At 43.7% G+C, this 13,624-nt stretch overlaps 2 protein-coding genes across 2 annotated transcripts in view; one reads left to right on the top strand and one right to left on the bottom strand.

The window, feature by feature from the left end:
* On the bottom strand, positions 1-5,524 carry cnot9 (CCR4-NOT transcription complex subunit 9). The gene is made up of 8 exons (XM_040201920.2): positions 5,057-5,524; positions 4,145-4,330; positions 3,916-4,031; positions 3,402-3,511; positions 3,195-3,304; positions 2,818-2,916; positions 2,628-2,719; positions 1-767 (listed from the first exon to the last, which is right to left on the bottom strand). The coding sequence occupies exons 1-8, from the start codon at positions 5,072-5,074 to the stop codon at positions 599-601; spliced, it is 900 nt and encodes a 299-aa protein (XP_040057854.1). The 5' UTR covers positions 5,075-5,524; the 3' UTR covers positions 1-598.
* usp37 (ubiquitin specific peptidase 37) overlaps positions 5,505-13,624 on the top strand; it is an 11,884-nt gene continuing 3,764 nt past the window's right edge. Inside the window, exons 1-18 of the mRNA XM_040201865.2 lie at positions 5,505-5,677; positions 6,482-6,710; positions 7,215-7,365; positions 8,206-8,294; positions 8,381-8,493; positions 8,742-8,819; positions 9,094-9,182; positions 9,463-9,556; positions 9,792-9,947; positions 10,199-10,330; positions 10,505-10,628; positions 10,945-11,198; positions 11,319-11,436; positions 11,559-11,638; positions 11,803-11,967; positions 12,116-12,169; positions 12,947-13,088; positions 13,177-13,396. Of these exons, the coding sequence (XP_040057799.2) occupies positions 6,537-6,710; positions 7,215-7,365; positions 8,206-8,294; positions 8,381-8,493; positions 8,742-8,819; positions 9,094-9,182; positions 9,463-9,556; positions 9,792-9,947; positions 10,199-10,330; positions 10,505-10,628; positions 10,945-11,198; positions 11,319-11,436; positions 11,559-11,638; positions 11,803-11,967; positions 12,116-12,169; positions 12,947-13,088; positions 13,177-13,396 (2,233 nt within the window). The 5' untranslated portion in view covers positions 5,505-5,677; positions 6,482-6,536. The remainder of the gene's footprint in view (positions 5,678-6,481; positions 6,711-7,214; positions 7,366-8,205; positions 8,295-8,380; positions 8,494-8,741; positions 8,820-9,093; positions 9,183-9,462; positions 9,557-9,791; positions 9,948-10,198; positions 10,331-10,504; positions 10,629-10,944; positions 11,199-11,318; positions 11,437-11,558; positions 11,639-11,802; positions 11,968-12,115; positions 12,170-12,946; positions 13,089-13,176; positions 13,397-13,624) is intronic.

Genomic DNA, 13,624 nt, shown 5'->3' on the forward strand with positions numbered 1-13,624 from the left:
GAAGATTAAAAAGTCTTATTTGAAATGCGAGAAGCAAAAATTCCTTGTTCCTACTTGAAGTGGAATGTTACAGAACGTTAGTGATGAACGGGGAAAAGCGAGAGCTGACCGAGATGCTGGTGTTAATAACCAATAGCAGCCTATCAATACATCAGAAGTGATATGCTGACAGACCTCCAGGTAAATGGTGAAATGCAGCAATCAACAATTTACAGGCTGCATTTTAACATACCAAGTTATCACTTTATCGTTTTCATAGTGAGGTATTTTATTAAACAGTAAAATATACTCTGACATATCTTTCGTTTTGCACATCAATGTCAGAGACAAATACAAGCCAATATATCACTATTGGTTTTACATTTTACGCAAACATCTGTATGTATCAGTCAGGCTCTTAAAAAACAGATTTGTGGATGTGTGGAGGCGACATACTGGCAGAAGAAAAATAAAACAACAACTGGTGTGACCCAAACGCAAATCTTTCTCCATTATGTCCTTCCCTTCGTCTTACTGCCTCATTGGGCAAAAAATACAAAATCCACACCGTGACGAGAGTCCTTCTGTGTCAGCTGTAAACTACACGCGCGTGTCCTCGTCACTGCGGCGCCAGCGGGATGCCCCTGGCGTCGGTGACCTGCCCCTCCTGCAGGTTCTTCACCAGCTGTGCCAGCCAGCGCTTGGTGGTGGTGTCGTCCTTCAGCACCTGGGCGAAGGTGCTGTCCTTCAGCTGGTCCGGCAGGCACTGACGCAGGGCTTCTCTGGCTCTGGGGAACGAACACCACACATATCACAAGTCAACGTCTCGATGCGAGAAGAGACAGCACCTGGTGTTGGACGTCTCACCACGGGAAGCAGCAGGTAAATCACATTTTACATGAAGCCTTTACTTCTCGAACTAGAGTGGATCACGACTGTATGTTTAGGTGTTGGATGATTATTCTCCTGCCTGTTACACCAATATACATGTTGGGTATGAACCCTCTTTTGCAATAAGATTGCCTGACATGCAGGGCTTGACATGAGCAGCCGCACATCTGCCAAAGGCGGGTAGAATTTGGCCGTGGCGGGGGAAGCAGTCACTCTCACCGGCCACTTCGGCGGGTGGAATTCTATATACATACATTCATCTTTTTATTGTCTCATAGTCCTTTTCAATGGCACTTCAGGGAGTTCAGCGCGGCCGGTTCAAGACGTGCTTGGAGATGAGGATCCGTTTATCAGCTCAGGGCTGTTGGGCAGACGGTCGGCCAGCAGAGATCCATGCGGACCTGCCTGCTTTGTTTTCTCAAACAACAGACTCATTGCAGGGTTCTCAAGCCTCACGTACGGTTTCCCCTCCCGGCCACCGTACACTTGTCTCTAAGCAGCATAGACGCGCGAACACACGCGAAAGGTGGAGGCTTGTGATAAAGGGTGTAGGAAAACACGAAAGCGCAACCACACAAAAGACAAAAACTGGTGATGTAAGACGTACGGGAGTGAAAGGTTCACAGTGGAAACAATAAAGGACTAGGAGATATTGTGGGACGTGAGCAAGAGCATTGCGACCAAGCGGAGGAAGACAACGACGTGTTGCGTTTAGGTCCATTGGTCCTCATGCAACGAGCTCCTTTTCTTTGTCTTTATCAGTTGCAGAGGTTTTCATACAAAAGGAGCTTCACAAACGTATAAGAGCAGGAGATTTGGCGACTGTACATACACACACACACACACACACACATTTTATGTAGTCTTGATTTGGATGTTTATAATGGGCATCTAAAAGTTGAAAGGATTGTAAATCTAGTTCTTCAAATAAATTGTAGCAAATCAACCCTTTCCCTACAACAAAGACGATGGCTAATGAAATTGCTGAGCTATTTGTACTATTTGAACTTTGGAATACTACTAGGCACAGTCGCCGGTGAGCAAAAATTCATTAATGGTATCTAAAAGGGATATTTGCTGTGATGGGCTTTATTTGACCTCTTAGGTCGATATACTAATGATCAGTAAACCTCAAAAAGACTAGTATGTATTATTTGGGGGGAAATATGAGCAGACATAAGCATAATTATGTTTTCATTAGTGTATAATCACCTGGAGCTAATTATGTGAGAGATTCTATTTGATTCTGCATATTACCGCGTTTCCTGTGAAAGCAGCGAGCAAGTGACCAACTTTTTACGGACATCGATAAGTGTTCCTTGCTGTTGTACTCTGAAGATTGAGGTTTCTCAGACCAGACTGTTTTATTAGGACTTAAACATGATCTGTAAACAACTGTAAGGCTGTAACCACAAATTATTTAAAGCAGATCATTATCTAATAAATAATTAGTGTATAAACATTAAGTGCAGAGCTGCCATGCCGTTGTACCAAGAACCACCTCACGCTGGAAGGCGCAATGGCTCCTCCAGGTGGCAAATACTGACAATTAAACGCTTCAGTCATATTCTCAGTCTGGTTGGTCTTTCCCCTACAATTCAATCCGGGGGGGGCACTGTAACTCCTGTAGTGAAATTGATATTAGGACATCCCTGTGAGCGAATTGAACCCATCTTACACAAATTACCAGTCAACGAAGAGCAAAGTCAAAAAATGTGACGACATACAATACATTGCGTCAGTGAACGCGCCTCTACCTGAGATTGTCTGAGAGGCGAAGGTAGCAGCGGACAACGTGCTTCAACAGGCGAGCTGAAGGTTCTTTAGAAAGCTGGAGCACCATTTTTCCCTGTAAGAAAAAACAAAATGAATGTGCCGTTGTGACCGTTGGGCCCAATGTCACAGAGAGCCTCAGAACGGTAATTTGATGTTTCTCAAAACACTTACAAGGATCATGGCTACGTGGGAGAAGCGCTCATACGTCTGACATATATAGGCCAGCCCTGTGTCATCCAACAAAATCTTCTGCAGTATGAAAGTAGCAACCTGCCAGACAAAGGGAAGTGAAGGATGGGGACATTTTAACTGACATTGCGACACATTAGGCACAGGAACAGTTATACATGCACACACACAAGGATAAATAAAAGCAGAGGTTTGGAAGAAAAAAGTGATCACATCGGCTATGTTTTTTTGTATAAGGAAAAAAAAGACACTACTAAAAAGTGTGACCGGGAAAACACAAATAAGTATTAATTGATTGCTGTAAAACAACATACAGGTCAGTTAGCAGTGTTATAAAAGCAGCTGGAACAGTTACGTACCGTCTTGGAGAGCTCACTCCCCGATTCCATGATGCGGAGACACAGAGGGATGATTTCAGTGGTGAGGAGGAAGTTAATCACTTCTTGTTCGTCGGTCTTGACGAGGGCACCTGCCGCCAACACAGAAAGACAGCTTGATTAACGCCGACACCAGATTAATGCAAAGAACCATCGTGCCAGAAATAAAAACGCATGAGCCAAGTTTACCGATGACTCCGAGGCTGGTGAGCCGCAGGTACTCAAACGGACGTGTTTTGCTCACAGTGTGCAGGAAGGGGTAAAGGAAAAGAGGGATGTGAGCAGCAAGGAAGGCCGATCTGGTGAAAGAAATAAAAGACATTTGAATAAACATGACCAAACTCTTATACAAAGTAATTAGCACTGTTTCCCCTAGAACTATAACTGGGCCCAGCCTGAAAAAATGCAGACACGTGCGCCAATAAGTCTGTGTATGCGCGCACGTTGCGCTCAAACCAGACTGACTACCACTCACTTCCCCGTCCCTGGGCGGCAGACTACTACCACCCCCCGAAGTTGTAACTCTAACTTAAATAACTCTGAAATAGTAAATATCAGTGGTGAGCTACAAGGTTCCTTTATACTTCATGGATTTTACAGACAAAAGAGACTAAAGACAGCGTGTGGTCCTCAGCATTAAAAGAAACAAAACCATCTACAACAAAACACTTTTTTCCCCCCATTTGAAAAAAGATCCTATTACCTGGTCTCCGGGTGTGAGGCGACACACTGCAGTAGTGCCAGGGCATTGCACACTCGGTTAGACTGGTGAGCTGTAAGCGTAGGTGGGTTTATAGATGGATATATGTTCACTATTTCCTATTTAAGAGGAAGAAAGAAATCGGTTAAACATATCTCGTACAATAAGACAGCAGGTAGAGCAGATCAAATCATCCCAAACGGCACAGCGAGGGACGGGACGGGGGTCATACCTGCAACAGGGCCGCGATGGTGCCGCAGGAGTGCCACAGCATGGGGGCCAGGTCCGGCACCGACTCGCGCTTCTTGCTCAGCTCCAGCAAGGCATTTTCTCTGGTCTCCGGACTGGACAACTCATTGATCCACTGGTAGATCTTCTCCCGGTCTACCTGAGCCAGAGCTGTCACGTTAGTAACAGCCTGTAAAGGAAAGAGAGCACAATGCACAAACGCATCAAGCATCACCGTGCAGGAAAGCTTAAGACAGGCACATCAACGTGAAGGTAATAAAATAGTAATAAAATAAAGTAAAATGATATGCTAATGCAATGGGTTAGTAGAATAAGGCTAACCCATAGCCTTATTCTACTAACCCATTGCATTAGCATTTCATTTTACTTTATTTTATAACTTGTGCACTGCTGTCTTGTCTGTCTACTGTCGCGCACTAACCGCCAAGACAAATTCCTTGTATGTTTGGCATATTTTGGTAATAAATGTTTCCTGATTCCTGAAGGTGGGAGAAAAGACGCAGGAGTTTGACTATCGGCCATTTGGCTAATCATAACAACGTAACCTATTTATCTCGATACGTCTGATTGTGACAACTGGACAAAACGCAACCACATAATTTATACACATATTCAACCATGTTATGAGAAATATATGTTTTATATACACATGTGGTACAAAGAACATCTACAAAATGTCCATTTGATATAAATGTGTAAAATGATAAAACTTCAATGAAAAGTTGGAATAGGATACTCCATATGTGTAACGTTAATACTGCCGGACATGCAGGAAAAGATTAGATGAAAGAGTTACAATCAAAGCTAAAGACGACGTTAAAAGAGATTGTAAAAAAGAAAGAAAGAAAGAAAAACGTGTGCTAATACGGTTGATACACTGATATTGGATACTCACTGCTCCCGTCGCCAGCATTCTCTGAAGCGCTTTGGGGGTCGCAAAGAGTTGTTAAAACTACTGTATCAGATGATGTGCGGTGCAGTAGCGAACTAATGTGGCTGCAACGGAACTAACTTGGCGAAACAAACACGCAAGCAACGACTGCTAGCCCGAGCTAGCTGCTAACGTTAGCGTTAAATGTCTTGTCAAATGGTATCCAGTAGTTACGCGCGATCCTCAACATCACAAAAAACATAACTTCCCGACAATATTAAACTAACAACGCGTTAATATTTTCCGTATCGAGAGCGGGCTCGATAAATTGAAGTCTACTCATCAAATAACATTATCCAGAGGGTAGTTTTTGTTGGCAATGGAGGCAAGCCAACCAACCTAAATACAAGTCGACAAGATATCGCGAGAGTATCGGAGTCGTTCTCGGGGACCATTTCCGTTGTCAATTTTCACATTCCCGCCATCATCGCGCAGTGTTGCGGAGCGTCGTGCGCGGGTCACTGTCAACAACATACGTATTGGGGAGCAGGTGAATGCCGGCAAAACAAACTTTGCGCCCTCGCCGGACCCACGAAGACGTTGCCGTGATTCAAAAGTTTCAAGACGACCACGTATCACCGATAGGTAAAGATCTATGACGCTTTAATCAAACTGTGAGAGTGTTTTCATCACCAAATTACAACCAGGCAAATTAGCCCGCTAGCTAGTTCCCGCTAGCATTCTAGCCGACTTGCTAATGTCGGCCTCCCCTCCATTCAGCGTTTGTAGATGAAGGGACGACATCTATATCCTACGTTATTCGCCCCGAGCCGGTTCTTTTTTGTGACCGTTTATTTTTTCGTTTCCTAAACTAACGTTAAGCAAGGGGCGCTGCTCGCTCGGTGTCGCGCATTCTCGGTCATTTTCGCTGCCGCGGTTCTGAATGGCCATTTGGTTAGTTTGATGGCTAATGCAGTCCGGTGCTACGTTGACTCGTATCGTAACTGCTAGCCAGCTAGCAGAAGTGTCGTGAGTTCCTGGGAGTGTGCCGTCCACTCTAAAGTGTGCCGTGTAACTGTTGTGCTGCATACGAATGCTGCATGCGGAGTTTGTTGTGACTTTAAACCAGCCCTCAGTAGTAAAACGTTGTGCCGTAGCAGCTTGGTTGAACTGCGTTATTAACGTTTGTCATCTTCTGGGTGACACACATATTGCAAAATGTTTTTGGTGGGTTTTTTTTTTAAGCCGTGCAATGTACCGTAAATGTTCGTGTTCATTTGTAATTCGCATTGTTTATCATTGAGCTGACTCTTGCCACTGTGAAGCAATGGTAAATCCGTGGCACTGATGACATGACAGCTAATCTCTTAAAAGCAATCACAGACGGTGGGCTCTAAATGACGCACTGTGTTGTAATCACATTGATTATTTCATTTCTTTCTTGTATAGGGTTTGTTTGATCACAGGTCCCAGCCTCCAAAGTGCACCAACTGCACAGTAAGCCATGTCAACCATAGTGCCCAAGCTCTCCAGCGGCGGCGCTGTAAAGATCCGCTTAGAGAACTCTGATGTCGGCGCCACCAGATGGAGAGAGGGAACTTATGAGATTCTGGAAAAGGAGAACAAAGTCAACCTCTATATAAGATTCACCTGTGGCAGAGCCTCCAAAACCTTTCAGGTATTGTTCAGTTTGTGCATATTCAAAAACTGGTGCAACTGTGGAAACTGCAGTGCATTTGTTGCACTTTTCATTGTGACATTTTGAGATCCAGCACTTGAATATTTTCAAGAGCACAAGGAACATCTTCTCATCTGTAAAAATGTCATGAAAGCAGTTGTGAATGTTTCAGTAGGTATGGATGCAAGGTGTTTGATGGTCGTTTGTTACTAAGATAAGCCGCCATGACAAGGGGTTGTGAGCATTAATGACGTAAAATATAAATAAATGAAATGTATTAACTTGCATAAATTATTTATAGAAAACTAAATAAGTAAAACCATAATCCAAAAAATGTATCTATATTCAGGGTTTGTCCTGAGCACTGCTGAAACATTTTCACAACAGCTAAGGGGTGACTGGTAAATTGAAGTCAATGCTGTTGGTTGCGCTGAAATGCTGTTGGATTTGGTGTTTTTTGTTTGCGTTAGAAAAACTAATCTAGTATTATTTTTTGGCCCTCAGCTAAACCAGAACTTGAAGACTGTGACTCAGAATTTGAGCCGACTCCACCTGACTTTGAAGGACAGGAATGTCATCATCTTCGACAAGATGCCTCCGACTTTGCTTCAGAAGACTAAAGAATACCTGGAAAGACTGAAACTGGGAAAGCCAAGTAATTATACCACTACTCATTTTGAGAACTTCCAAAGCTTTGTGGAGGGTTCCCAGCTTGATGGAAACCAAATTAAATTAATATCTATTCATCATATTGACAACCAGGGTTTCTAATTTAGCAGGGTTCCGCTTTGCTAGAGTTAGTTACTTATATTTCAATGAACACTTTTCTTTTCGTCAATTATTATTGTTTTTTTCAGTTGACATATTCTGAGTTAATTAAAGAATGGTCAAATCAGACCATACATGAAACTTCTGTTGCATCTGATTCAAATTCACGTTTGTGAATTTTCTGATGAAAGTTATCCTGATACTGCATAGCGGCATTCTATTTAAAAAAAAGTTGTCTCTTCCAAGAAGATAACACCAGAACGTTGAACCTCTCTCTGATGATCTGGCACCAATTCCATAAAAAACAAGCCGTTTTGTTATTTATATCGAAAAAGGAGTCCTGACCTCAATTGAGCGACGTCAATTATTTTAAATATCTGGTTGCAAATATTTAATCAAATACCAGGAAAACGTTACAGCATATACTGCTACTTTTTTCTATTTATTAATATAAAGTAGGAAAACAAATAATTAATTTTTTCAATACTCTCCCTGATGTTTTAGGTAATTGCTGTGGTCTCATTTAAACATTGCCATTGATTAATTGTATTAAAGTCCCAATTGTGGCACCACTCTGGCAACATAGAAACAAAAAAGCCAATTGACTGAAAACATCCAAATTCAACCTGTATCTCAATAAAAAAGCCGTTTTTTGGGGGGGCGGGATTCACACAGACTTAAACTTCAAAGAACAACTTGTCGTAATTCCTTTTTTATTCACCTGCAGTTCTAAAATCATCCTATGGAAGTGCAAACTTCAGTGTGCTCTTCAACCGTTCTGCGAAAAATGAGACCAGTCCCTCAGCAGAGAGACAGGTAAACAAGAAAACCTCAGGTTTTTAACTTTAAATATAGAGAAGTGTTCACTCCCGTTTGACTGAAATCTCTACGGCGTCTTACAGACCACACAGAGGCGGCAGAGTGCAGAAGTTCGAGAGGAAACGCCTCGAAAACCCCTGGGCAGCCCGAGTAGAGCGGCCTCTACTCCCACTCGCACAGGCCTCTCAGAGAACAGGTACGATGGAAATTGATGTAGCTGTTGATATGCAAATTATGTCAATTGGATGAGGCGGTGAAGCTTGGCATCTTTACAGTGGAGCTCATCTACTGATTACAGGCCCTTTGCCGGTATTCCATGTGGCCGTCTTCCTGTATGTCACCGTTGTCCTAACAAAGAACTCTGACCCGTCATTATTTAAGTCCAGTTTAGAAGTGGTCAATTAAGCCCTGGAACATGAATTGTTCTATGTCACTGTTTTTCAGGAGCGAGAAAAGAAAGAGACTCCTGAATTCGGAAAGTGACCTGACTGAGGATTACCCGAAGGAAAATGACTCTTCAAGGTAAAAGCAGCACGTGTCCCTGCTCAGACTGGGCTTTAGTGGTCGTCGTATGCACATGGAAGGGCCTGAAACCTTTTGTCAGACTCTGTAAATGGGTTTTTGGTATTTCTTTCCCTTCATCTGGTAAACACAACTAAACCACAATGTTTCATTTCCATGTATAGCGGTTTTCATTGGATAGGTAGAATTTTTGTAGATCGTAGAAGTCATCTGAAATGTTTTTACGTTTAACTACAGTCCATTAACATCCCCAAATCTCTGTCCTTGTCCTTAGCAACAACAAGGCCACTTCAGATCCATCCCGGAAGTTTCTACTAAGTTGCAAAGATAAGCTGAAGCAGGCAGAAGAAAACAGGACCCCGGGTAAACGTCCACGACTCAGCAGCAACACCATTTATATGTTGCTGCCTGTGTATTGCTTGTATTTACCTCACTACAAACTTGTACAAATTGTTTCCACCTTGGTAACCAGGCATCAGCTTTTGCTTGCCGACACTGCAATCACGCCAGTTGCCATTTTTAAAAACAATTAAGATGCTCAACCCATTTTACTGTAAACAAATTTGTGTAGAATTTCTAAAATGAGAAGAATTGACCTGTGTAGCCAGACCATAAATTGACTTTATGCTTTACTTGCCCGTAGGTTCACTGGGTTCATCTCCCCTTCAGCCAACGTCGTTCTACGGGAGCCGATCTGTGACTAAGGACTACAGCCACAGCCACTCTTTCCTGGACAGGTGAGTTTCCATAGTGGTCGGCTAAACCCCCCCCAGAAAACATCTACTTCTACATACACATTCTCGTGTGTTATCCCAGTGAACGATAGTGTTACACAAATGAACATTAATTGAATGGATGTACACTGAAGCTATTGTGTTTGTCAAAATGAAATCCAATACATTTAATTTGTACAAGTTGCAGCATCAAATCTCTTGTGATTAACATTTGCCTAACCTTTACTAACCACCTCAGGCCATCCAGTACAGCTCAGATTAGTGCAGCCAAGAGAAGCCTCACGCTGCCCAATCACTCCACTCCCTTCAAGAAGGTACGCACCTCTCTGGACTACGGTGGCTGGAACAAGCAGCGGCCCTCCACTCTGGCTCAGCCTCAGCCCCCACTGCAAGGGTAAGAATTTGTGAGCCTGAGCGGACTGTATGTGTCTGAAACCCAATTGTTGCCCAGAGAATATCAAGAAGAGAAATGTCTCTCATTGGTCCTCTTTTCTTTAAAGATTTAAAACAGACATTTTCAGAATACCATGACAGCAATATCTCCGTAAGCCCTGGAAGGAGTTGTTTGAGATCTGAAATCCAAGGCCATAAATCTTTAGGGTGTTTTTCACCCTTTGTGTATTTACCGTCATTCGTGTATCACAGGTTTTCCAACCTGGGCAACACTTGCTACATGAACGCCATCCTGCAGTCCCTCTTCAGCCTCCCTTCCTTCTCCAGCGACATGCTGAGGCAGAGCATCCCATGGAAGAAGCTGCCCATCAATGCGTTGCTGAGGTACTGCGCTAGTCTGTAGACACACAAGTTGGATCTGTGCTTTCGGCTTGTTAAACGGTCTTCACCACGTTCTGTTTAACAATTTGTTCATTTGTGTAGTTGTTAATGGACTCTTTTTTTAAAAACTGGCCTTTTAAAGTGGTTTGTTTTGGGTGATATCTTCACTGCCTGCAGGCGTTTTGCTCACCTTATGGTCAAGAAGGACGTGGGCTGTCCGGAGACAAAAAAGGACCTCTTGAGAAAAGTGAAGAGTGCCATCTCGTCCACAGCGGAGCGTTTCTCTGGAAACATGCAGAATGTAAGATGTCCCTCGAGAATTCAGAGCAGTTGTTGTCTGTCGCTACACAAGCAAGTGCCTCAATAGATCAAATGTTGTGCCATGTCACTCACACACACACAGAAAAATCTAAGTGTTCTTTTGTGGAGCTCGTATCTGCTTACATGTCAATCAGTTATGTCAAAATAAACTAAAAAATGAATCCAAAGAATTAACAAATATTAAACACAGCATGTAATTCCATCCTCTTGAAATGAGTATTTAGCAGTGGAACCGTCTTGTAGTGTGGGGCCTGTGGAGATGGCTACATGACCCTCATCTTGTATTCGTGAACCAGGATGCTCACGAGTTCCTCAGTCAGTGTTTGGACCAGTTGAAGGACGACGTGGAGAAAATGAACAAGAGCTGGACAAACGAAGCAGCGGCGTCCTCCACGTCCTCCGTGCCGTGCGAGGGCGTCCCGGACGCCACCTCGACGTCACCTCCGGCCAAAGCGGAGCTCGGCGATGAGGCGGACACCTCCCGCATCTACACCTGCCCTGTGGCGGTCAACATGGAGTTCGAGGTGCAACACACTATCACCTGCAAAGGGTGAGTCCGGTCTTCTGCCTGGTTGCGTACCATCGTGTCTTTGTAGTGTATTTGACAATAACTGACGGGGGCTCTGGGGAATAAATAAATGTTCATTCATACTTTTGTGTCATTCTGCAGATGTGGCGAGGTAGTGACCAAGCGAGAGCAGTTCAACGACTTGTCCATCGACCTACCGCGGCGAAAGAAAACCCTCCCGCTTCGCTCCATTCAGGATTCCCTGGACCTCTTTTTTAGGGTAAGACTTCTAGTCTACTCTTTCTATAAATGCTTGTTATATCCATTTAGTAAGTAACAGGCCTCAACTACATATGTAACGATAAAATGTGAAGTGACGGATGTTACTTCTTCCTCTTGTAGGTGGAGGAAATCGAGTACTCGTGTGAGAAGTGCAATGGGAAATCGGCGACTGTCATGCATAAATTTAGCAAACTGCCCAGGTATTTACACACAGACTATTGGGAGGACAATGCACAGTACAACAGTGTCCCATTCATTCCTCAAATGCTTGCGGTTTAGTGTTTTTCAGAGACACTAGATTAGAACCACAACGGGTACGACGGCAACGACTTTCTGGTCTGTGATGAATCTGTTCTCCCCGCAGGGTGCTCATCCTCCACCTGAAACGTTACAGCTTTAATGCTCAGCTGTCGATGAACAGCAAGCTGGGCCAGCAGGTGGTGATTCCTCGATACCTGACCCTGCTGTCGCACTGCACTGAATCCACGCGACCCCCCTTAAGTCTCGGCTGGAGTTCCCAAACCTCCATGTAAGAAACCTCCCCACCGTTAAATAAAATTGTGGGTAGCTACATCCCCAGCTTTTGGATGATTCACTGGGGTTTTAGGTACAATGGCTTTTATTTGAGTTGGTATTCGGATGTGGTTTGAAAACTATTTTTAATGTTTCTTTTCAAGGTCAAGAACACTGAAAACATCTCAATTGGTAAACTCCTCCACAGCACCTCTCCGGTAAGTACTGCCAGGTTAATTAATGATTCTAATCCTTGAGAGGCTGTACTTTATCGTCAATATCAATAATCCCGCAGTGAACTCGAATATATATTATATTATATTATCCTTTAGAATAGTTTCCGGCAACATTATACATAGTATGTAAATCGCTGCCTTTCAGCATAAAATAATTGGAGCCACCAAACGTTGTGTATCGCATTTCAGTAGCCTAGAGAAAATAGTCCCCGTATGTTGCTATGCAACAGACAAACAACAACAAAAAAGCAAGATCGGTTGCGAAAGCTCTCATTGCCCGAAACTGATGATTTTCAGGGTTTCCGGTCACTTTTCGGCAAACGTCACCGAGTTAAAAGCTCAAATGACAACTGACTGTCGAATAAGATCTAACTGTTTGCTCGGGTCAATGTGAACAGCTGCTGTACATTATGGTTAAATAATGCACACCCTATGACTCACACTCAACCAATCAGAATGCTGGATTTCATCTACCCGTATTATAAATAATATTTAATGTAATGTAAAGTGGCAGTTTATGTTGCAGCTAAGGTTGAACTTCCAATGTTAAAACAAATACAAGACAATCTCACACCCATCTCAAAAACCTCACACAGCCTCACATGAGCTTTGGTAAATGGCAGGAGGTATTTTGGTAAATACATGCTGCTGTGATACCAAAATTTCCCTCTTGAGGGATCAATAAAGTATCTTATCTATCTATCTAAAGCTCTTGAGTGTTTTTGTTGTTATAAATACAAAGCCTGTGACTGTATGTAGGAGGATTGGGGCGAAAGTGGCCACCTCCACCTCTATTCTCTTGGACTCCGACTGTGAAGAAGAGCTTAGCAGAAAGGTGAACATGAGCCGCAAGCGACGCCTCAGCAGCTGTCCGCCTGATGACGACGACCGACCCGAGGAGGTAAGCGTCTGCTGACGGGCCCGGTCAATCACGACGCAGCCTCCTGTTTTGCGTGTTGCTGTTTAGACACGGCCCCGTGTGTCCTCAGAGAGGAGCGACTATAGATTCTGCAGACTTCGGTGGCATAAATGATGACGAAATGCTGGCAGCCGTGCTGGAGATGAGTCGCCAAGAGGCCGGGCTCTCGGCTCCGCCCCTCCCGGAGAACGAGCCATCCAGCAGCCCGGACACGGGGTTTGGGGATACAGATGCCCATGACATGGCCTATCATACAGATCTTCTGGAAACTGAGAGCAAACCGCCTTCAGGTAGTCCAACATTCTAGAAAAGAGGGTTTATTCGAGGGGGGCTGTCCAGTTGTCAGGTTGTCTTTAAAATTAGTTTCAGTTTAACTGAGGGATCATGTGTGAATGTAGTTAAATGTATTGTAATGGCTTGTACTGCATAAGTCGACTCTTCAATGAAATCTGTGACACAAAAACCTGAGCGCACAAAATGTCTTGGGTCAAGACACATTATTCTTATCAAACTCTGAT

This window comes from Gasterosteus aculeatus, chromosome 16 (genome assembly GCF_964276395.1).
Source record: "Gasterosteus aculeatus chromosome 16, fGasAcu3.hap1.1, whole genome shotgun sequence".
NCBI lineage: Eukaryota > Metazoa > Chordata > Actinopteri > Perciformes > Gasterosteidae > Gasterosteus > Gasterosteus aculeatus.

Coding starts and splice junctions, on each gene's coding strand:
- cnot9 (XM_040201920.2), bottom strand. Junction 4,032..4,144: donor CCATCGCGGCCCTGTTGCAG/GTATGACCCCCG, acceptor CCTCTTAAATAG/GAAATAGTGAACATATATCC. Junction 2,917..3,194: donor GGAGTGAGCTCTCCAAGACG/GTACGTAACTGT, acceptor TTTGTCTGGCAG/GTTGCTACTTTCATACTGCA.